The following is a 22,370-nucleotide window of genomic DNA, read 5'->3' as shown; positions in this document are numbered from 1 at the left end:
ACACACACACACATTAGAAGAACAACACGAACACAACACTACACACACACACACACACGGGCCACTGTTGCCAGGTCTATGAAAACAGGCCCAGAAAAAAGCAAACAGACCCAGAAACAAAGCCATTCACCACGCTACTTACACACACTACAACTCGCTTACAATTCACGACCCTGGCAACATTGTTCCCCGTCTTCCACAACACACACAGTCCCACACAGACACACACACACACTGATTCGGACTTGCATGGACAGCGGCGCCATTACATCAATACACCGTTTAATTCATGCAAACACGACAATTGCACCACCAGTTTCATTCATGTAAACACGACAATTGCGCGACCCGTTTTATTCATGGAAACATGACAACTGCGACGCACCGAGTCGCATGGATTCTGTGTGTGTGTGCGTGCGGGGTGCCTCTGAATTGGAGTGTTTATGTCAGTCAGCGATGCGATCCGTTGTTATTCAGCCAGGAAAACAATCTAAACATTATATACTAACGTCAGCACCGGGCACATTAACACACACAAGCGTTATTAGTTGCGTTTTCTCATTGAAGTGCCTCTGAATTGTAACTGTGTGTTTATGTCAGTCAGCGATGCGATCCGTACCAGCACCATATGCACGGACTGGAGAGAGGCGAAGTGTTTCTCTCCCTTCGGCTCATGTAGCCCTCATTGTAACTACAAATATTGTTCCCGAACAAACAATGTGGCGTCACTGCAATCCGCAATCCAAAATATTGTAGCCCTACTATAATGCAGTCAAGGTCCCCCAAAAAATATACTACAGTATGTTCTGCTCCATTCTCAACAGCTTTTGGTTTCCAAAAACAGTAATTTATTGTAAGCAAACAAAAACAGTAAACAGCAGTTTCATGTCTGCTTATTTTCATTTACATTAATTTCCTTTGATGTGAAAATACAACAAATCATAATAATACCCATCCGTTACTACATGTCAAGGGCACAATACTGGAGTGGAGTCTGTCAAATCCCGCTATTTCCTTCTTCCCATTGCGCTGCCAACGGAACTAGGATTCGCCGCCCAAAGGGCGGCGAAATTCTAGTAGTATACGTATAGTTTATATGTATAGTGTCATTATATAGATATTCCACTGTTACGTTCTTAGCTTACGCATTTACTACTTTCTATGTATGTGATGTATTGCCATGCTTTTTGAAAGTTTAATGTAAATCACCCTGTGTCTGCTAAATGCATACATTGTAATTGTAATGGAAATGTGTGAAATGGCACTAGGGAAGAAGTATGCCTATATATATTTGTATTGTATACAGAGTACAATGAGTACATTTGCTTTGCAACATGGCACATCATAATCTAGGCCTATCTGAGAACTGTCTCCATAATCAAATATACATATACAGTTTATAGAAGATTTAAACACTCTTAGTTTTCTGATCACAGTGAGTTATTTGTCCAAAATTAACCAAGTTTTCCAACAGCTGGCATTCTGTCATTGGAAGTTGGATCAACTCCACCATCATGCTTTCCTTGAACTGGAGTGTGTTTACTGCGTTCAGAAAACATTATATTTATAGCAAAACGGATGACATAACAAAATCATAGTTTATGGTATCACGTCACCAGGAATGTCTACTAAATTGATTGTGAGAATTGTTGTTATTAGAACATAGTTTACAATATTTTAGAAGAAAAATTACAAAGGCGACACTTTGATCTGACTCTAGACAGGTGATGTTTTGAGGTTATTACTAAAAAGGAGTGCACTGCTTTAATCTTAGATACATTCATGATAGAAAGGCACATGTGTGTTAACTGGTCAGCTCTTTGTCGCATTAAATAATATACACAGTAGTTTGTTATAACTTGTTTTAATCGAGGAGAAAACACAAGTGGCACAAGAGAAGAAGGCCTGTGTGTGTGTTGACTCTACATGGTTCTCATGTGGTGTTTAAGTCCAGCCCCTTTCAGAGAAGTAAACAGCCTGCTCCATCTTTATACCCACAAAAGGCTCTTTTAAGAGCCGAGTCCGACCACATTATTTTATGAGAGTATACTATCCTCACTTTTTACGTCATGGCACTGGAATAATAACCAGCTTATGGCTTTATATTAATACATTTTCATATATATATATATATATATATATATATATATATATATATATATATATATATATATATATATATATATATATATTTTTTTTTTTTTTTTTTTTGAGTGGTGTAAACCACTCCTACAACTGGCTTTGTTAGTCTGCAGAAAAAATGAGCATGGTTGCTATGTTCACCCTGTTCACCCGGGTGTGATTTCATTACGTCAGACATGATTTCATTATGTCAGACAGGCTATATAAGACCTTACACCACTCAGTTCACACGGGTGTGATTTTTTGCCTTACGAGCAAAAATATGGACACAATATTCAACGCATGGAATTACATTGCATCAGATAAAGAATACATGTCATCAGATTGATACATCAAAGTTACTCACGTAATCAAATCAATACATTCAGTTGGATAAATAACATTTTGCAAATCCTCCCCACCCCTAATAAATATTGACATCAATATTTGTGAAGCCATCAATCACTGTTTTGCTATGGCCATGAACACTTTTTTGTTCGAAATAGCATTTTAATTGAGTAGTGCCATTACAAATGTAATAGCAACAACTAAAGAGAAAAACAGTAACACGTCCACCTCATCAAATTTAAATAGTCAAGTTAGACATGTATTACCATGTGTTGTGCCTATATCTCACGAATTAATCAAATGCATAGAAATAGTCATGAAATGAAATGAAATGAAATGAAATGAAATCTATATTTACCCAGGGTATCTGGGCTAAGCTCAAGAACTTGTTTCCAGCCAGGCCCTGCTCATAGAACACATTTCATCGTAGTGGTTGATGCCTTGTTCAAGGGCATTTCAGCGGTGGTAATTTTAACGTGTCGGACGGCTGGTTCGAACTGGGAACCTTCCGGTATCTAGACCGCGCCGCTATCCGTTCGGCCACCGCTGCCACTTCATCAAGGATGAGAACATAACATCTGTCTAACAGTAGAATATCTGTACAATCAATGAATGAGTATACACTATATAGTCTATATAGTATATTATACATGCTATCGAAATAACATAGTTTAGTCTTTGCATGAATTAGTCGAGGCTAGATTTGACAAAACATTAGGAAGGGTGGGGATAATTCATCACATACATATTAATATATATTATAATATGATATAGAATATAGAGAGAGTTTTAGTGTGTGTGTGTTTGTGTGTGTGTGTGTGTGTGTGTGTGTGAGAGAGAACAACACTAAATGTGACCATTATCTTGACACACACTCACACACCATGGACACTTTAATACTGTACATTTTGATCATTTGCATATTGTATTGTGTAAGTTAATGTTATATTTGTATGTTTGATATTGTTTTCTGTTATATTTGTATTTATTTTATTTGTTGCTGCTTTGGCAATACTGTAGTTACTACATTCATGCCAATAAAGCTAATTTAATTTAATTGAGAGAGCGAGTGGTGGGGGGCGGGGTTAGTAACGCCCACGCAGCTCGCTCTGCCTGTCGGGGATAGTAACGCCCACGCAGCTCGCTCTGCCTGTCCTCCCTTACGTCCTCCGAACACACATAAAAGAGCCAGTCTGAGCTCTCAAATCACTCAGTTTTCTATCTCTAACGACAACTGAACTCAAAATGTCAGGAAGAGGCAAGGGAGTAGAGATGGGATTTATGGCTCTTTGAAGGGAGCCGGATCTCTGGGATCCGTTCCTTTCAGAGAGTCGTTCAAAAGACTGGCTCTTTTGAACGACGTTCCCGATGGGTGGGGGGGGGGGGCAATATCTGCCCAGGGCCTCCCTAGTGACTCCCCACTCCCCAGTGCCTCCCCAGTGTCTCCCCAGTGCCCAGTGTCCCCCCCAGTGCCTCCCCAGTGTCCCCCCCAGTGTATCCTGCTTAGGGCGCCAGCTTGCTTATGACCGGCCCTGGTTGAAACCCCCCTGCCCCCCTCCTCCTCTAAAAAGGAACGGCTCCCTACTGTGAACCGGATCCCATCGTTCCTTTCAAAGAGCCGTTCAAATGATCCGACTCGTTCACGAACGTCACATCTCTACAAGGGAGGAAAAGGTCTTGGAAAAGGGGGCGCCAAGCGCCATCGCAAGGTCCTTCGTGATAACATCCAGGGAATCACCAAGCCCGCTATCCGCCGTCTGGCTCGCCGTGGCGGAGTGAAGCGTATCTCCGGTCTGATCTACGAGGAGACCCGCGGTGTCCTCAAGGTGTTCCTGGAGAACGTGATCCGTGACGCCGTCACCTACACCGAGCACGCTAAGAGAAAGACCGTGACCGCCATGGATGTTGTCTATGCTCTGAAGAGACAGGGACGCACTCTGTACGGATTCGGAGGTTAATAATGCTGTCTTGATCTACCAACAACCCAAAGGCTCTTTTAAGAGCCGCCCACACTTTCTCTACAGAGCAGATTCCATATAAAATTTGTAGAACCTTTTGAAGATTTGTGCTTACTAGTCAAACAAGCAATGTTTATCAAAATTTGTTACTATGATCCGTCGACAGTAAGTCTTCCGTTTCCGAAAATTCCAATGCCCTAGCTTTATACACCTTACTTTTCAAGACTAATTTAGCAAGCTACTGACTGGTCCATTTCTATATGGTCTAGTCCAGAGTGACCTTTATTTTGCTTTTCTTAGGCAAAATAAATGTTTCATTGGTCGACTGGTTTGTGCTGATTAAAAATGCTAGTCTGTTGCAACCTGGCAGTCTTTAGTCTTTGACTAGTCTGAACGTAGCTGAGTGTGCGTAAAAATAACTGGTACAAACTGTAGACATGGCCCATAAAGTTACATATAGTCTGCATTATTTCAATTTGATGACATTAATGACAAAGTACTATTATGAATACAGATAAGACCTGTGCGTAATAGCAACAACTATGACACAGGACCAAAGCAAAATATATATATTTATATTTAAAAGTATTATATAGGACCTCTTTAGTATATTGGGTCCCCTATTTATAAACTACTTTTGGCTGCTGTTTACGCATACAAATATAAAGTCAGCCTTATTTAGTTTCATATTTAAGCGGAGCTAGTAACATTAATCAGTGATTTATGAAGTGTGCTCCTCAAAGACATTGGAAATTAACCTTTACATGGAAACAGTGGGTGGCTCTTAAAAGAGCCTTTGTGGGGTTTGTTAAACGAATGAAGCACATTTATTTCTTGGCGGCTTTCTCGGTCTTCTTGGGCAGCAGAACAGCCTGGATGTTGGGCAGCACACCGCCCTGTGCGATGGTCACTCCACCCAGCAGTTTGTTAAGCTCCTCGTCATTGCGGACGGCCAGCTGGAGGTGACGGGGGATGATACGACTCTTCTTGTTGTCACGGGCAGCGTTTCCAGCCAACTCCAGGATCTCAGCGGTCAGATACTCGAGCACCGCCGCGAGGTAAACTGGAGCTCCGGCACCGACTCTCTTGCCATAGTTGCCTTTTCGCAGCAGCCTGTGGACACGACCAACGGGGAACTGGAGCCCGGCACGGGATGAGCGGGTCTTAGCCTTCGCCCTAGTCTTTCCTCCGGTTTTCCCTCTGCCGCTCATTTTGATGTAGGTTTAGGTTTAGTTCTGGAGTAAAATCTCGAAGAAAATTGAGAAATGTGGTAAGAGAGGCGCGCGAGACCTTTTATATCTTCAACAACACACAACCTAGTATTGTCTGTATGTGAGGCTGTGAGCCCCACCAATGAATGAGTGTATGAACTGAGCTCCCGTCCAATCAGTGCTAGAGGCGTGAATGCTCCTCCCAAGGAAGGAGGTTCCTTGGGAAAGACGGTGTCGAGAGAGAGAGAGAGAGAGAGAGAGAGAGAGAGAGAGAGAGACAGTCAGTCTTTATTTTACAAGGGAAATTTGTTTTGCTCAGGTCAATGCATACATTCAGGACAATACATACACAATGAAACACCCAGCATAGTATGAGTAAAATAATTCTAAATGTAAAAGATATTTAAAAGAAAGCAGTCTCTCTCCATACATATACACTGTGTTCGTAATCATTTTGTAGGCAAGCATTACTTGTAGGTAAGGTAATCACTATCCTTGTATTTAGCCTACACGTAGTGTCACATTCCATGGACCACAGTGCATAAAAGTGCAAGGCACATTTTAGTTTACTCCACAATCAACACTTGCACAAAGCAAGTGTAGGAATATTAAAGACAAGATTATGTATTAAACTGCCAATGTGTTGTGTCATCTCCCTTGATACATATTCATATAGATGGATGTATATTATTTTTTATTCCATATTCAACTTTTTGCTAAGATAACTAATGCTGTTGGCCAGGTATGTAGACATTTAATAGTGCATGCATATATGGCATTTGCTTAGCAGACACAATTTGAAACGTGAAAATTAAATTCCTGGGATTTTTTTGTATAGTTTGTTTCATTTAAGAAGGCTTGGTCTTATTTAATCTGGAATAACAATAATAATGCATCTAACTGAAAGTGTGATCAACATGCAAATCATTGAAATCAGGAGTGCCCAAAACGTAGATCGCAATCTACCAGTAAAACTGTAAATCTAATCTGCATGTCTATCAAATTGCAGGTTGAAAAGACCCTCCTGGCTCATTGATAACAAACTATCCTTACACCTGGGAAAAACTGAATCCATTCTCTTTGGATCAAATAGTAATCTCAGCAAGGCAGATGTCTTCTTGGTTAGAGTGGGTGACAATATTATCACACGAAAAGATGAAATTACCTACCTAGGTTCCATCCTGGAGGCTAATCTTTCCGGTGATAATAGCCACCAACGTAATAAAAAAAGTCAATCAAAGAACAAGATTCCTTTACAGGATCTCCTCACTGGTCAACAAAAACACCTTGAAGACCTTAACAGGAGCCCTCATACAAGGTTTCTTTGACTATGCATGCACCTCTTGGTACCACAGCACCTCAAAGGCCCTTAAAACAAGGCTCCAGACCTCCCAAAACAAACTGGTCAGGCTCCTACTTGGCCTCACACCCCTGCCCACTTTGACAGGCTGGAATGGCTTAGGGTCGACGACAAACCATGTACAACCCAGATTCGGCACAAACAAGGGATTAAATTATTTTCGCTCCTATGCCACCAAAATGTGGAACGCCCTACCATTAAGACATGTGAATCCCTTGACTCCTTCAAAACCGCTCTCAAAGGGCACCTACGGACAGCTGCAATTCGAAACTGGCCCCCGTAAAATCTGAATCCACCCAAACCGTCCCCCCCTTTTTCCCCTCACTGTATGTTTATTTACCCTTTTTACCTCCTTTATGATGAATTCCTGTTCTGTTCTTTGACTATATAGAAGTGTCTATTTGTACGTCTCTAAATATTTTGATGAATTGAACATGGTGGACCCTCTTGTAAACAAGTGTTGGGTCGTCCACTCACAGTTAACGGTCTTTGTATTGAGTTTGTGCTAGAAATGTACTGTAATTCTGCAAACTGTAAATATTATCAGGCAGGCGGGAGAACATTATACAGAAACAAAGACAGTGTGAGACACCTCCCACTCTGGGTCACATGAGCAGTGCCAGCATAAGCCAATCAACTGCTGGGAGTCGCATACGTCATTTGCATAGGCTTGCTATAAATAATGGTGCAACGCAACGAACAGATGACTTCTTAGTTATTTTCTTCAATACTTCGAGAAAACTATGCCTGAAGTAGCGAAACCAGCGCCCAAGAAGGGCTCCAAGAAAGCCGTCGCCAAGACCGCAGCAAAGGGCGGTAAGAAGCGCAGAAAGTCCAGGAAGGAGAGCTATGCAATCTACATATACAAGGTCCTGAAGCAGGTCCACCCTGATACCGGTGTCTCTTCCAAGGCCATGGGCATCATGAACTCCTTCGTCAACGATATCTTTGAGCGCATCGCCGGTGAAGCCTCCAAACTGGCTCACTACAACAAGCGCTCCACCATCTCATCCAGGGAGATTCAGACCGCCGTCCGCCTGCTGCTCCCTGGTGAGCTGGCCAAGCACGCCGTGTCTGAAGGCACCAAGGCTGTGACCAAGTACACCAGCTCCAAGTAAACTGCTCTGTCTGCTCTAAACACAACGGTCCTTTTAAGGACCACCCATCTTCTCCAACAAAGCGTTTATCCTCATTACCAACTATTACAGCGCTTGAGATCTAAACCAGTTTGTCGGTTATCGAACATTTATGTGAATTGTAGTGGTCACAGATGGCATGAAACTTTCACATTGGGCAATCCATTCAGTTAATAATTGTCATATGCAACTACGTATATACAGTATGTATGATCTACGGACGTTAGAGAAGCTTTCTATTACACTAGTTGGCTCCACTAAGACTGTAAATCAATTGTATTCCTATGATCCAAACAATTTTATAAACATAAAATGTGTATTTTGTTCCAAGTTTTGAATACATGATTATTTGTAGGTGCACCTGTATTCTATCATAAGCTCATGATATAGAACCTACCTACATATGGGCATATGTAGGTAGGTTTGATATCGACAGAAGTAAGCATATGGCACACAGGGTCAATTCAAAAACTGAATACAAACGTGACTTTAAAGCATATAGGCCCTAGCAATGTTTACAGTGACAATAGAGCGCACGAGTGGGAAAATGAACGGGATTCAATTAAACAGCAGTGTAGGCTTATTTCACCAAGTACTTTTAACTTTTTCCATGTCATACGAAATATGCCTACAGCAATAAATGATCAGTTTGCAATGGAAACTAGTATTCCATAGTATTTATTTGCACAGCAACCCCAGTGCAGTAGGTTATGGCATTTGTAAGAGTTCCCCTCCAATCGGTGCCAGTGATGCATGATACCTCCCCAAACAAGGCGGTACCCTGACCACTGACCAATCAGAGGACGACGGCGTCTCTGAGGCGCTAATAAAAGCAGCAGTTTTCAGTGCACTAAGCATTCTATTCTCAACTTCTTCAGAAGAGAACACGATACAATGGCAAGAACCAAGCAGACCGCTCGTAAGTCCACCGGTGGCAAAGCGCCCAGGAAGCAGCTCGCCACCAAGGCAGCGCGTAAGAGCGCGCCGGCAACTGGTGGCGTGAAGAAGCCTCACCGTTACCGTCCCGGTACAGTGGCTCTGAGGGAGATCCGTCGTTACCAGAAATCCACCGAGCTGCTGATCCGCAAGCTGCCCTTCCAGCGCCTGGTGAGGGAGATCGCCCAGGACTTCAAGACCGACCTGCGCTTCCAGAGCTCCGCCGTCATGGCTCTCCAGGAGTCTGCCGAGGCTTATCTGGTCGGTCTGTTTGAAGACACCAACCTGTGCGCCATTCACGCCAAGAGGGTGACCATCATGCCCAAAGACATCCAGCTGGCCCGTCGTATCCGCGGAGAACGTGCTTAGACTAATCTGTCACAACCCCAAAACGGCTCTTTTAAGAGCCACCAAATGTGTTATTTGAAGAGAAATCATTCCTTTCAATAGTATAGATTGACAATAAACCAATAATTACTGATTATATCTTCAATTTATTACAACAGTCAACGTTTTGCATTATTCTATAGTTATCAGAGCCTATATTTAACAGCCATAATGACATATATGCTACAATAACTAATGCTTTTAGCCATTTATTTATATGTAGAGACATTAGTGAATATTTGATTAAATACTATATATAAATAATATGGAGGCTTTTGGTCTGGTCTTACTGATCTGATTTACTAATCCGTAATAATGCGTCTAACTGAAATAATTGGATTTAATGTGTGATTTAAATCACCTCAATCACTCACATTGACACATTCAGCTCCTGAACCAGCAGCTATTCATAGTCCTGAAATGAGAATCTTCTGTACAAAGCAAGTGTAGAGAGGAGAGCTTTGGTGTAAATATAATCTACATGTCTATCAGCGTTTGCGTTTGCTTCTCAAAGTGGAGGTGGGGGTTGAGGGTTGAACATGTTTCTAGTATTGGGGGGGATTTATTTGAATTGTTGTGTGTTGAATGTGTTGTCTAAATTCAGTTGTGTTTTAGACTCTTAATTCACATGTGCACACACTGCACAGTAGTGGGAGATTTATTTTCCAGTTATGTTCAGGGTTTAGGACTAAAACCTAAATTCTCCTTATTCTTCTTTCTTAATATTCATGCCAATATTTATTTATCAAACAAATTTAACATCAATAAAGGAGCTAAAATAACTGAGTCTGGTACAATAGTTTGGTTTGGCATTGTTGTAATATTGATTGAGTTAACATGTGCCAGGTTTTAGCATGTGCATTTTGTCAATGATGGCCCGTCTCTGGGAGGAAAAACTAAAATAAAGTACAATTGGGTGACTATTATTGCTTGGCATGGGCCATTTGCTTTTAATGAAATGCATGTACACCCAGGTTGGTGTTTTTCTATATACTGTAGAAGAGTGATAAACAAATGTCTTGTGTTGGGTGACATTGTGAGAAGACTGTGATAGTTCAGTAAAACAGAGAGCGAGAGAGTGTGTGTGTGTGTGTGTGTGTGTGTGTGTGTGTGTGTGTGTGTGTGTGTGTGTGTGTCTGTGTCCGTCCCAGTGTTTTTCATGACTCCATTTGTTCTTGTGGAATCTGAGAATCCATAATTCTTACAATATCTCATGTTCTTGGCCATAGCATATGGGTGATCCTGTTTATTCAGTAGGTATAGTTAATTGCACTAGTCAGTTCGTCTCCAAAGTCTGTGACTGTCTTTCCCACACCCGGTCCCATGTGGTGAGGGCCTTGCCATTTGCTATGTGCCTTCCTGTGGCTATTTGTTTGACAAAAGGAGTTTGTTGACATGAAGGAACAGACTGATTGATCAAAGGACTTGTCACTAAAATGTATGCATATTTCTGTTGACACCCTACACTCTTTAAACTGCTTAAAAGGTGAATCAAAATGTGACTCTTTGTCAGTTCGGGGCATCAGCCCATGTGTGGAGCACGTCAGGCCACTCTGGCTGGCGTGTGCATTTAACCTGCTATGCTGTGCTGTGTACTCCGAATAAACATCAAGGAACATCTCACTCTGTCTGTGCCGTCTCACAATTCTCTCAATGCTCTCCCAGTATTTTGGTTAAGTGGAACTAGAGTTTTTTGGAGTGTCTCGTGTCTATCAGATACGACATTCTAAATAACACAATGAGGTGGGCTACTATGAAAGGCAAAGCCATTTTTATTTCAACAAGGCAATTCAATGTGCTTTACACAGAACATCAAGCAATGGCAATTTGTGAAATGGAACTAGGGAAGAAATATTCCTATATATTTTTTATTTTATTTATACAGAATACAATGATGAGTTAATCATATGCTTTGCAGCATGGCACATTGCACCATGAAGTATTCTAGGCCTACCTGAGAAGTGTCTCCATAATCAAATATACAATATATCTTAGTTTTCGGATCACAGTGGGTTATTTGTCCAAAATTAACAGCTGGCATTCTGTCAACTCCAGTTACTCCACCATCATGCTTTCCTTGAACTGGAGTGTGTTTATTGTGGTCAGAAAACCTTATATTTATAGCAAAACGGATGACATAACAAAATCATAGTTTATGGTATCGCGTCACCAGGAATGTCTACTAAATTGATTGTGAGTATTGTTGTTATTACAACATAGTTTACAATATTTTAGAAGAAAAATGACAAGGGCAACACTGTGATCTGACTGCAGATGGGTGATGTTTTGAGGTTATTACTAAAAAGGAGTGCACTGCTTTCATCTTAGATATATTCATGACAGAAAGGGACATGTGTGTTAACTGGTCAGCTCTTTGTCGCATTAAATAATATACACAGTTGTTTGTTATAACTTGTTTTAATCGAGGAGAAAACACAAGTGGCACAAGAGAGAAGAGGGCCTGTGTGTGTTGACTCTACATGGTTCTCATGTGGTGTATAAGTCCAGCCCCTTCAGAGCATTCAGCATCAGTCTGTGAGAGTTTATTTGAGAGAAGGAACAGCAATCTACGATCCGAGACAATAATGGCAGAAGTCGCACCAGCACCAGCTCCGTCACCGGCCAAGGCCGCCAAGAAGAAGGCAGCACCCCGAACCATGAAGACCGGCCCCAGCGTCGCTGAGCTTGTCGTCAAGGCCGTGTCCGCCTCCAAGGAGCGGAGCGGTGTGTCCCTGGCTGCTGTCAAGAAGGCTCTGACTGCCGGCGGCTACGATGTTGAGAAGAACAAGTCCCGCGTTAAGATCGCCGTCAAGAGCCTGGTCGCTAAAGGCACCCTGGTCCAGCTCAAAGGCACTGGCGCGTCTGGGTCTTTCAAGATTAGCAAGACTGCAGAAGCGGTGAAGGTAAAGAAACCTGTTGCTAAGAAAGCAGTCAAAGCAAAGAAGCCTGCTGCAGCCAAGAAACCCGTAGCGGCTAAGAAGCCCAAGAAGGTGGCAGTAAAGAAGCCAGCAGCCGCAAAGAAATCACCCAAGAAAGCCAAGAAGCCTGCCGCCAAGAAAGTAGCAGCTAAAAGCCCGAAGAAGGCCACCAAGAGCCCCAAGAAAGTGGCTAAGAAGCCCGCAGCAGTCAAGAAAGCTCCTGCCAAGAAGGTTGCCAAACCCAAGGCAGCAAAGAAGGCAGCTCCCAAAAAGAAGTAAACTGTCTGCACTCTGCTCATCTGTATACCCACAAAAGGCTCTTTTAAGAGCCAACCACATTATTTTATAAGAGTATCTTCTTTGTCTACACCATGGACACATGTGCTTGGATAATCAGTTTATTACTACATTAATAGTAAAATAAGGCCCTTGCTCAAATATAATGAAGTTATTTTGTAAGTTACATGCAGTTTGCCTATGTTCTAAGGCCACTAGGCCAGGGCATTTTTCCCTGAAAGTTTCTCTCAATTTCTTGAGTCACTGTTTGATTTGGTTCAAACTTAAAAAAATGACAATGAATAGTGGACATGATATATTTAATCATTCATTCATTCATTCATTCAAACCTTTTATTCTCCAGAGACATCGAGGTTTCCCTCATTTGCAGTGTTGTCGAGATACAGTACAACATAATACATTTCCAAGCAATAAACAAAAAAAAGGAACAAATATAAACAGTAACCAACCACTCTACTACATAATTACAACTAGACATTGTGTGCAGTAAATGGGGAAGTTACATAATGGACATTTATTAAGGGTTAAGGGTGTACACATACGTATTTGGTAACATCAATTTATACATTATTGTATCAGTCTCTTGGATTGACAAAAAATAATAATAGGGGGAATTATTAACAGCATGATAGAGGGGTTGACTACTAGCAATATTACTGTAGTGTAAACTATCCGAAGGTGATGTGACAACAAAGAACCAGGACTCAGGAGGGGTATGTTACATAGCCTACTACTGTACATAGGCTACGCAATATCATATTGTATTACATTAAAATAGAGTTAAAGTTTAACTAATGCACCCAATGGGTGATGAACCAAAGGGGGAGGAGTGTGTGTGTGTGTGTGCGTGTGTGTGTGTGTGTGTGTGTGTGTGTGTGTGTGTGCGTGTGGGTGTGGGTGTGTGTGTGTGTGTGTGTGTGTGTGTGTGTGTGTGTGTGTGTGTGTGTGTGTGTGTGTGTGTGTGTGTGTGTGTGTGTGTGTGTGTGTGTGTGTGTGTGTGTGTGTGTGTGTCGCTCTGCCTGTCCTCCCCTAAGGTCCACCCTTACGTCCTCAGAACACACATAAAAGAGCAAGTCTCTGGGCTCTGAAATCACTCAATTTTCTGACTCTAACTACAGCATAACTCAAAATGTCTGGAAGAGGCTTTAACTGCGGAAAAGAGAATTATGATTTATTTTGGGTTTGCATTTGTGTAACTGTGTTTAAGATTTGGAAGACTCGGTGTAAAATGTCAACGGACAATATCGTAATTGATGTAAACACTGTTTTTAAGCAAATTAGAACTGAGCTTAAAAGGAGAAAAAACATGGACTTGAAGAGACTGCACACGCACTTAAACTGGCCCACTTTAGCACTGTAGTCACTTTAAAACAGTCCATGTAATGTACCCTTTGTAATGTAGTGCTTGCTACATTATGTGTATACGAAATGTTTGTTTTGATGACATGTATGTAATTTTGATATGATATGTATTTATATGATGACAAGCAGCCTGCTTTTATATATGTAATTCCAAGTCTATGTACTGTGATAACGTGTAACTTGTGGAAATTCAATAAAATACTTTAAAATGCAAGGGAGGAAAAGGCCTAGGAAAAGGAGGCGCCAAGCGTCATCGCAAAGTGCTTCGTGATAACATCCAGGGAATCACCAAGCCCGCTATTCGCCGTCTGGCTCGCCGTGGCGGAGTGAAGCGTATCTCCGGTCTGATCTACGAGGAGACTCGCGGTGTCCTCAAGGTGTTCCTGGAGAACGTGATCCGTGACGCCGTCACCTACACCGAGCACGCAAAGAGAAAGACCGTGACCGCCATGGATGTTGTCTATGCTCTGAAGAGACAGGGCCGCACTCTGTACGGTTTCGGAGGCTAATAATGCTGACTTGATCTACCAACAACCAAAAGGCTCTTTTAAGAGCCACCCACACTTTCTTTACAGAGTTTGTTCCATTCAAGTAGGCAATATTTGCATTGTATAAAGTTTGCATATGAGCCATGATTCATGGACTAACCGGATTACAGGTGGGTCTGAATAAAACTCGTTCGGAAAGAATACCGCACTGTAGCCCCCTCTCATCCTCCCCAGTGGAGGAAAGGGTTCGAGCTAGCCGTTGGCCTCATGTGGCCATGACGCACTATGACACGTTTTATAACAGATTATATACTGCCAGAAGTCCATCGTGTAAAAACCCACTTTGCACATGTAACTTCCAGCAAGCTACACAAGCGAATATGTGATACAACATGAAGACGCTGTATAGTCATGATAAATATAGAGTTTTTGATTGATTGATTGAAGAATTTATTAACAGTTTGCAGAATTACAGTACATTTCAAGCACAAACTCAATACAAAGGCTGTTAACTGTGAGTGGACGACCCAATTAAGCATTACACTTGTTTCCAACAGGGTCCACCATGTTCAAATCATCAAAACATTTAGAGACGTACAAATAGACACTTCTATAGACAGAACAGGAATTCAAAACCAGTGTCCATTGGTACCGCATCTATATTGTCTAGTCTAGAGAGCTACTATGCATATAGGCCTACATGGTGTTTAGTTTTTTACTATATGCAGATTCAATTCACACCCACTATCCAGCATCTATCAATTGATTCGGTTTGGGACTATGGTTTGGGATAAATTGAGTTCCCATACCGGGAGGCGAACCCGGAGTGGAATGTGACTGTATATACATATGCACTAAATTCATATCACATAATGCTTCAAGTTTGCAAATTATAATTGCTTTGTGCAGGGACATGGATCATAGAAATATCGTCTCGGATTAGTAGCAAATAGACTTGACTGCAGTAAACTATTCATTAAATGTGTTTAATTAATTTGTTTTTATCATAATTATATATCCATACCCTAGTCTATATTTTAGCGGGAGATATATTTAGCAATATATCAGGCAGGCTGGAGAACCATGGGAGAACATTATGCAGAAACCCTCCGGTATATCACGTGAACATTGGCAGCCAGCCACCAACTGCCAAAATTGATTTTAAAAGAGGGGGAAATCTTAACCACTGTGTGTGTATATAAAGGACCCCCTCTAAAATGAGAAGCTTCATGCATCTCAAATGGCTAATGCACTGTAACAACCCCCCCCCCCCCCCCCCTTAACACTTGCTATGCATAAGACATTATATAACCTATAACCACTGTGTGTGTATGTGTGTGTGTGTGTGTGTGTGTGTGTGTGTGTGTGTGTGTGTGTGTGTGTGTGTGTGTGTGTGTGTGTGTGTGTGTGTGTGTGTGTGTGTGTGTGTGTGTGTGTGTGTGTGTGTTTAATATAGCATTGTGTCTACATTTGTTTGTTTGTGATGTCCACCTCGACCTGCACCCTCTGTTTTAACATAGGATGATTGTGTCCAGATAGTCAGGGAATATTATCTGTATAATCTGGGAATACATTTCTCACCAATAATTTTCTTCACCAATGTTTTTGTAAAGGTATATACTAACATATCCCACATTGGTTTATATTCAACCACCTTAGGGGAATTTTTGACATGCTGCTGAAAGTTGGGGTACCATCAACAGCCAATACAATACAATAAAATGTTCTAAATTTCATTATGCTTTAAATAGCATGTGACTCTCCCGCCCTCTTGAATGGCTGCTCACAGGACACCAGGACCCAGCTTCAACCTAGCCTTTTATGGGCTCTCTAGTATTTGAAAAGGGTGACATTCAAGTGAATGACATAGAAAAAAGGATCTCTGAGGACAGGAGGAGACAGGAAGTTCTACCAGCAAAACATTTCTACATTGTAGAAACTCAAGGCCACAAGGCCTGCAAACTGGCCAAGGGTGTGGCACTAAACTGAGAAACGTGTTATTGACACATGAGCCATGTGAGGACACTTGCACACTCATGCACGCGCACATGCACACTCATGCACGCACTTCCATCTGACACACAAACACAGACACATACACAAGTAGAGAGATGGCTGTCAGGTTGAGACCGAAATTCCAAGAAGTAAACATATCAGCATGACAACTAATATAGGAGTCTGCACACAAAAATAGAAGGAGTGGTTGGGTCAATAAACAAATAAAAAAATGCACGCGCACGCATACACGCACAGTCGGTCGTCTACCAATGTTAACTTAATAAATTATGCAAATCTCTTTCTGGGTCCAAGCAGTCTGTCTCTGCCCCAAAAAGCAAGAATTTCAAACCCACAAATTCTACATTTTTTGTTATTTTAATATCCATTGGATGACATGCCCCAATCTCTTAACTGCCCATGGCCCATGGACATGGGAGAAAACGGATTAGAAAGTACACCAGAAACACACATAGCTGTCTATAGGAGTGGTTGCACCACTCAAAAATCACACCTGTGTGAAGTGAGGGCCGCTCTTCATCGTAGATCATCTATTCATTGTCAATGGGAAATTAATCTTTGTGTAGGACGAAATAGCCGATTTGCTCGTTGACATACATTCTTCATTCATTGTCAATGGCATTTAATGTTTGTTTTAGGACAAAAATCTACACTATATGAATATAGGAGGGGCTAGCGCCCCTCAAAAATCACACCTGTGTGAAGTGAGGGGCGCTCTTATCATCGTACAGCATATCGTAAAATAGGCACTAAGCCAATTTGCTCAGACACATAAATTCTCCATTCCATGGGAATTTAATTGGACAAAAAGAGCCAATTTGCACGTCCACATCAGAGGCGTATCTACAATGGAAAGGCGAGGGCAGGCGACCGCCTGTCCAAATCCATTTCTCGCCTGGCCAAAATCCATACAATGATAAAAAAAGAGGACAAAAACAAGATCTGAGAACTATTAATGGACAGCTGATTGGCCGTTGTGGTAGAGCGCGACCCTCAATCACCCGTTGGAATGTAAATGCATGCCTTTCAGCCTTTGTATCCTACTCGTCTGGCAGGTATATCTCTTTGAAAACCTTTAGTGCTACGATTGTGCGCGGGGAGACGACAATTAACACATATCTTGCCTGGCCAAAACGTAATTCCTGGATACGCCACTGGTCCACATATGACTTAATTTAATGTTTGTGTAAGAATAAAATCATCAAAAAATGCATCCACCCGCCATTGTTAATCCTTCATGTAAACAACGACACACAAGCAGAGGAACTGATCTGTCTGTCTGTCTGTCTGTCTGTCTGTCTGTCTGTCTGTCTGTCTGCCTGCCTGCCTGCCTGCCTGCCTGCCTGCCTGCCTGCCTGCTGCCTGCATGCCTGTCTACCTGTCTACCTGGTTGCATGCCTGCCTGGCCTGCCTGCCTATATCTTATGGACGTCATGTTGAAAAGGGGGCTGTTCCACCTAGAGGTGGGTGAGTATAAAGCGTCTGCATGCTGTGTGCAGGATTAGTATCACAGTCACTGCCTGTCAGGATGAAGACCATCAGCGGAGCTTTGCTGCTCTTCCTCTTCTGTGTGTGTGAGGCTGGGATTGACATTCACTTTGAGCTGAGCATCGACCACCATCAGAACCCAGAAGAACATGAGAACCCACAACCCGAGAACCCAGGACCAGTGGGGACCACCACTCCAGAGCCACACGGTAGGGATGATCCAGACCACTTCAATATGCTTGTGCAAAACTCCATGTAACCACGTGACCTGTTAACCATTTTGCTATTAGTAAAGTAAATTTGTATTTTGAATTGTACACAATAATAATAGGCCGCCCCCTTTTTGTCTTTGAAAGTGTATTACATTTTTCTATTATTATTAGTATTAGTATTAGTATTAGTATTAGTATTAGTATTAGTATTAGTATTAGTATTAGTATTATTACATTTTCACAATCTGATAGGCCGGCTACCTTCTAATGTTTTGATAATTTGTGCGACAGATGACGGTATAGAGTTTCATGTGACGAGCTTAATGTAATTGTGAAAATATAATAATGAAATGATTGAACGACAGAACTAGTGTACTGTCTGCTATCGTGCTGCTTGCTTATGTTATGGATATACTGTTGACATTTACAACTTTGTCAACACAAATAAATAACACGCAGAAATAAATTCCATTAAACAGTGCTGCCGGGCGGGTCTTTGCGCAACCGCTCCGGCATTGGAAAATAAGCAGTAAAACGTTCTTTATATTTTCGTAACTTGAGGAGAGGCTGGTCTGTATTTCATGTGAGCGCAGGAAGAGAATAGTAGCAGAGCTCTAATGAAGGCATTAGAGCTCTGGACTAGAGCTAGCCACTCCTATGCCCAGCTTTGTGTGTATAGTGACAATTCGATTGTCACTATGGGCCCTCACTTCACACAAGTGTGATTTTCTTTTCTTACTTTTTTCTTCTTCTTTTTTTTCCAGCTGGATATGGTCCATACCCCATCAAGCTTCTGGTGATGAATAGCATAGAGAACACCCCCAATAACACCTACTGCATCGAGGTGGCCTACAGAGGTGTTCTAATTGGAGCCATGAGGAGGATTGAGATGGCCTACAACAACTTCACGTAAGATGACAGCACTGTTGGTTTAGGCTAAATTTATAGCATGCAAACCTTGGTTCTTCACTCAAAGCTGATTACATGCCCAAATAGTTGGGTTTGCTTATCCTGATTAAGACCTCTGCATTTGGTAAATCAGACAATGGTGAGTCAGACTGTCAGAGTCATCGACCATTTATTGTGTTTATTAGCATGCCCATTAAGCAACAGCTAATCTTACCGGGGTCCCCATTCACACAAAAACATGACATGCATGCATCATGTGTCTGGGTAAGGCTAAGAATGTGTTAACTCCATTACTGTGTAAACAATGCATGCCATGTCCTCAGTGACACTATAGCCTGGTGTTTGTGAGACGGGAAAAACAGGTTAGAGATGAGAGATGACATTTAATACCCATCACAAACAGAGTTATCATGTCTGCCAAAAATGTGACATCTTAATCCCAATTTAAAAAAAACAAACAAAAAAAACACACACAACATATAACTCACAAGCTCACAGCACATCGCTCGCAGCACATTATGAGCTTCTTTTTTTCCCACCTATCTAACCATAACAAAGGTTATTCAAAAACAAAAAAAAAGAAAAAGTTAGAATAATGAGTTAATATTAATTAACTCATTATCCATCCATCCATCCATCCATCCATCCATCCATCTACAACCGCTTATCCATAGTCGGGTCGCAGGGGCAACAGCTCCACCAGAGAGCCCCAGACTTCCCTCTCCAGAGCAACGTTATAGTAACTTCCACCCGAGGCGTTCCAAGGCCAGTGAGTCGATGAAATCCCTCCATCTGCACCTTGGTCTTAGTTTTTCTTGGAAAAAAGATGGCATGATTGGAACTACGGCAAAAACAAATCCCCCCCCCCCCCCCCCCCCCCCCCCCCCCCCCCCGATATCACAGGGACCCCTATATATATATATATAGCGCCACAGGTTTGCAACCCCGGGGAGAGAGAGAGAGAGGGAAGCAGGATGACGCGCTGTCAGTTTGGGATTGTGCAGAATGGGCGGTACTTCCCACGCCGCCTGTTCATCTACCAAATTACCTGACACCTGCGGGCCGACGCCCAGGTGACTTATAAACCCCTGCCTATCTCAGTCCCTCAGAGACTCTCCCGGGGAAGCAGTGATACCTACGGCGCACGGTAAGACAGACCCGGTCCTCGGCTGGTCCTCCGATGGTCCGCTGCTGCTCCTCCTCGCTGGCCCCCCCTGCCCCGCCGAAAAGGAAGAAATGAACTAGCATAGATGCACTCACCTTGTCTCTACCTTTTCTGTGAAATAAAACCTGTGCCAGAGTGGCCAAATATGCAACTGTTTCCTGTGTGACTTTGGTGTGTATAGAACAGCGACCCCCACAATATATATATATATATATATATATATTCAAATGTTCTCTCTCCTCTCCTCTCCTCTTCTCCTTCCAGTTTCACCTACAGTGAACACTTGGACTATGGACCCTCCCTGCAGAGTGTAAACGGTTTGGCTCGGAATGCTACAGAGCGTACCTACTGGCAGATACTGGGGACCACGGCAGATGGTAAAATCAAGCCAACTGATGTTGGTGAGTCTCTGCTGTTTTCCTAACAATATTTCAATTATTACATATTACAAAAAAAGTAACACTATAAACTACAACTACTCCTTTTCACAAAAACTAACATTTAAAAAAAAAACTAAACTGAAATGTAATTGTTTTAAATTAGGCAAAATAGAAATAGGCAAAACCATAACATGTTCACAGGCAATTTGCACAACTTTAAAGATGAAACGGAAGTGGGGAGGAGGCGTCCCATCCGCTTTATCCTCCGTTCATTTTCAGAGCTTCCGTTGCTCCAGACTGTACGACCTATGTGTCTGTTCATCTGCCTGTGTTACTATACTCTTTCTATTGCTTGCAGGTATTGGCTGTTACATTCCTAAACGCAACGAGCAAGTGTACCTGCATTACACCAGTTATTGAAGTGCTTGGAGTCCCTGCCCTCGCACCTACCCATCAATCTGATACCAGTTATTGAAGATCAATCTGCGATGAGCCACTGTCAGACTATCCCGTTTTTGGCACGAGAATCAGATTGTTGTCATGAGAGAATAATGTTACTAATTAAACAAATAGCTCTGTGGTGATTTGAATAAATCTGTAGAACTTGAAAAAGTGCTAGGAGGTGAGGTCTTTTATGATGATGTCCTGTTTTTTTGTTATATAGAAGTGTATATTTTTACGTCTCTAAATGTTCTGATGAATTGAAAATGGTGGACCCTATTGTAAACAAGTGTAATGCTTTATGTGGTGTCGTCCAAAGTTTCTGTATTGAGTTGCGCTTGAAATGTACCTATACGTGCGTCCGTCCGTCCGACTGTTACCAGATAATCTTCGGCACCATTAACCCGGTCGATGCCACATTTTGCACACACACTCCCTGTAGTCCATGGGCCAGACCAGAAGTGAGGGACATTTTTAGTGGCAAAATCTCTTTACTACCATTTTGTTTGTTGGGTCCATATAAGTACTTTGAGACATGATAGCATTTAATACTTTTTTGGGACAATCAAAATTTCCCCATTAACTCCCATTATATGCAGAGTAGGATTTTGTGCAGTTTACTGTAGGTGGTATATGTTACAATTATGTTTGATTCACACTTATAATTACACACACACACAAATGCTATGACATATAAGAGTATGTTATAAAAGTATATAAACATGTAGGCCTATAATAGTAATGCACTAGCATAATTAGCTAATTATTCCCCAAAACAAGAAATTACTATAACTTTGCTTTACTTAACTTAAAAAGGTGATCTAAGAGTCTAAGTCTATGTTTGTGATGTTTAGAAATTAATATGTTACCATAGTGCAATCATGCAACCTTTTTAATTTGCATAATTTGCATAAGTCGTGAAAGAAATGGTCAAAATAAGGACATTTCTATACTTTACTAGAAACTTTCTACATTTTTCACAATTTAGTCAAGTTTTATCTTAGTCTCTCTTAGACTCTGAGTCTATACATGTCCTGAAATTCTTGCCATGACTAAATTATTCAACCTTTTGTCATTTAGCATATTTGCATAAATGGGCTGAAACCCATAAATAGCTATTATATGTTTTGCTTTACCTTTATTGAGAAGGATCTTACAGTCTAAGTCTGTTTTGATGTCCATAAAATAATGTATTGTCATAATTAAGTTATGTAACCTTGATGACTTTAATCCTGGG

The 22,370-nt window shown here is 41.7% G+C and overlaps 6 protein-coding genes across 6 annotated transcripts; 5 read left to right on the top strand and 1 right to left on the bottom strand.

Moving 5' to 3' along the window:
• Window positions 1-3,714: 3,714 nt before the first annotated feature.
• LOC306936237 (histone H4-like) lies at window positions 3,715-4,427 on the top strand (the record flags this gene model as incomplete). The annotated part of the gene is made up of 2 exons (XM_079519729.1): window positions 3,715-3,735; window positions 4,134-4,427. 2 exons carry the CDS (start codon window positions 3,715-3,717, stop codon window positions 4,425-4,427), a joined length of 315 nt encoding a protein of 104 aa, XP_079375855.1.
• Window positions 4,428-5,254: 827 nt separating this feature from the next.
• LOC306937695 (histone H2A-like) lies at window positions 5,255-5,638 on the bottom strand (the record flags this gene model as incomplete). Its single annotated transcript, XM_079521603.1, has 1 exon — window positions 5,255-5,638. One exon carries the CDS (start codon window positions 5,636-5,638, stop codon window positions 5,255-5,257), a length of 384 nt encoding a protein of 127 aa, XP_079377729.1.
• A 2,103-nt stretch (window positions 5,639-7,741) lies between these two features.
• Window positions 7,742-8,116, top strand: LOC306936646 (histone H2B-like; the record flags this gene model as incomplete). Its single annotated transcript, XM_079520231.1, has 1 exon — window positions 7,742-8,116. One exon carries the CDS (start codon window positions 7,742-7,744, stop codon window positions 8,114-8,116), a length of 375 nt encoding a protein of 124 aa, XP_079376357.1.
• A 912-nt stretch (window positions 8,117-9,028) lies between these two features.
• On the top strand, window positions 9,029-9,567 carry LOC306936628 (histone H3.2-like; the record flags this gene model as incomplete). Its single annotated transcript, XM_079520212.1, has 1 exon — window positions 9,029-9,567. One exon carries the CDS (start codon window positions 9,029-9,031, stop codon window positions 9,437-9,439), a length of 411 nt encoding a protein of 136 aa, XP_079376338.1. The 3' UTR covers window positions 9,440-9,567.
• Window positions 9,568-12,023: 2,456 nt separating this feature from the next.
• On the top strand, window positions 12,024-12,654 carry LOC306936622 (histone H1-like; the record flags this gene model as incomplete). The annotated part of the gene is made up of 1 exon (XM_079520206.1): window positions 12,024-12,654. Exon 1 carries the CDS (start codon window positions 12,043-12,045, stop codon window positions 12,652-12,654), a length of 612 nt encoding a protein of 203 aa, XP_079376332.1. The 5' UTR covers window positions 12,024-12,042.
• Window positions 12,655-18,057: 5,403 nt separating this feature from the next.
• On the top strand, window positions 18,058-21,304 carry LOC306936626 (cobalamin binding intrinsic factor-like). The gene is made up of 4 exons (XM_079520210.1): window positions 18,058-18,235; window positions 19,003-19,147; window positions 20,577-20,713; window positions 21,051-21,304. The coding sequence occupies exons 1-4, from the start codon at window positions 18,067-18,069 to the stop codon at window positions 21,110-21,112; spliced, it is 513 nt and encodes a 170-aa protein (XP_079376336.1). The 5' UTR covers window positions 18,058-18,066; the 3' UTR covers window positions 21,113-21,304.
• The last annotated feature ends 1,066 nt before the right edge of the window (window positions 21,305-22,370 follow it).

This window comes from Electrona antarctica (assembly GCF_951216825.1).
Source record: "Electrona antarctica genome assembly, chromosome: 14".
Classification (NCBI taxonomy): domain Eukaryota; kingdom Metazoa; phylum Chordata; class Actinopteri; order Myctophiformes; family Myctophidae; genus Electrona; species Electrona antarctica.
Note: the sequence above shows the minus strand (reverse complement) of the source record. Positions and strands in the feature narration are given on the sequence as shown.

What these genes read in the sequence shown, in the direction of transcription:
- LOC306936626 (XM_079520210.1), top strand. Translation starts at nt 18,067, where the DNA reads ATGAAGACCATCAGCGGAGCTTTGCTGCTCTTCCTCTTCTGTGTGTGT. An exon ending in CACCACTCCAGAGCCACACG is followed by an intron (nt 18,236 to 19,002) that starts GTAGGGATGATC and finishes TTTTTTTTCCAG; the next exon opens with CTGGATATGGTCCATACCCC. An exon ending in ATGGCCTACAACAACTTCAC is followed by an intron (nt 19,148 to 20,576) that starts GTAAGATGACAG and finishes TTCTCCTTCCAG; the next exon opens with TTTCACCTACAGTGAACACT.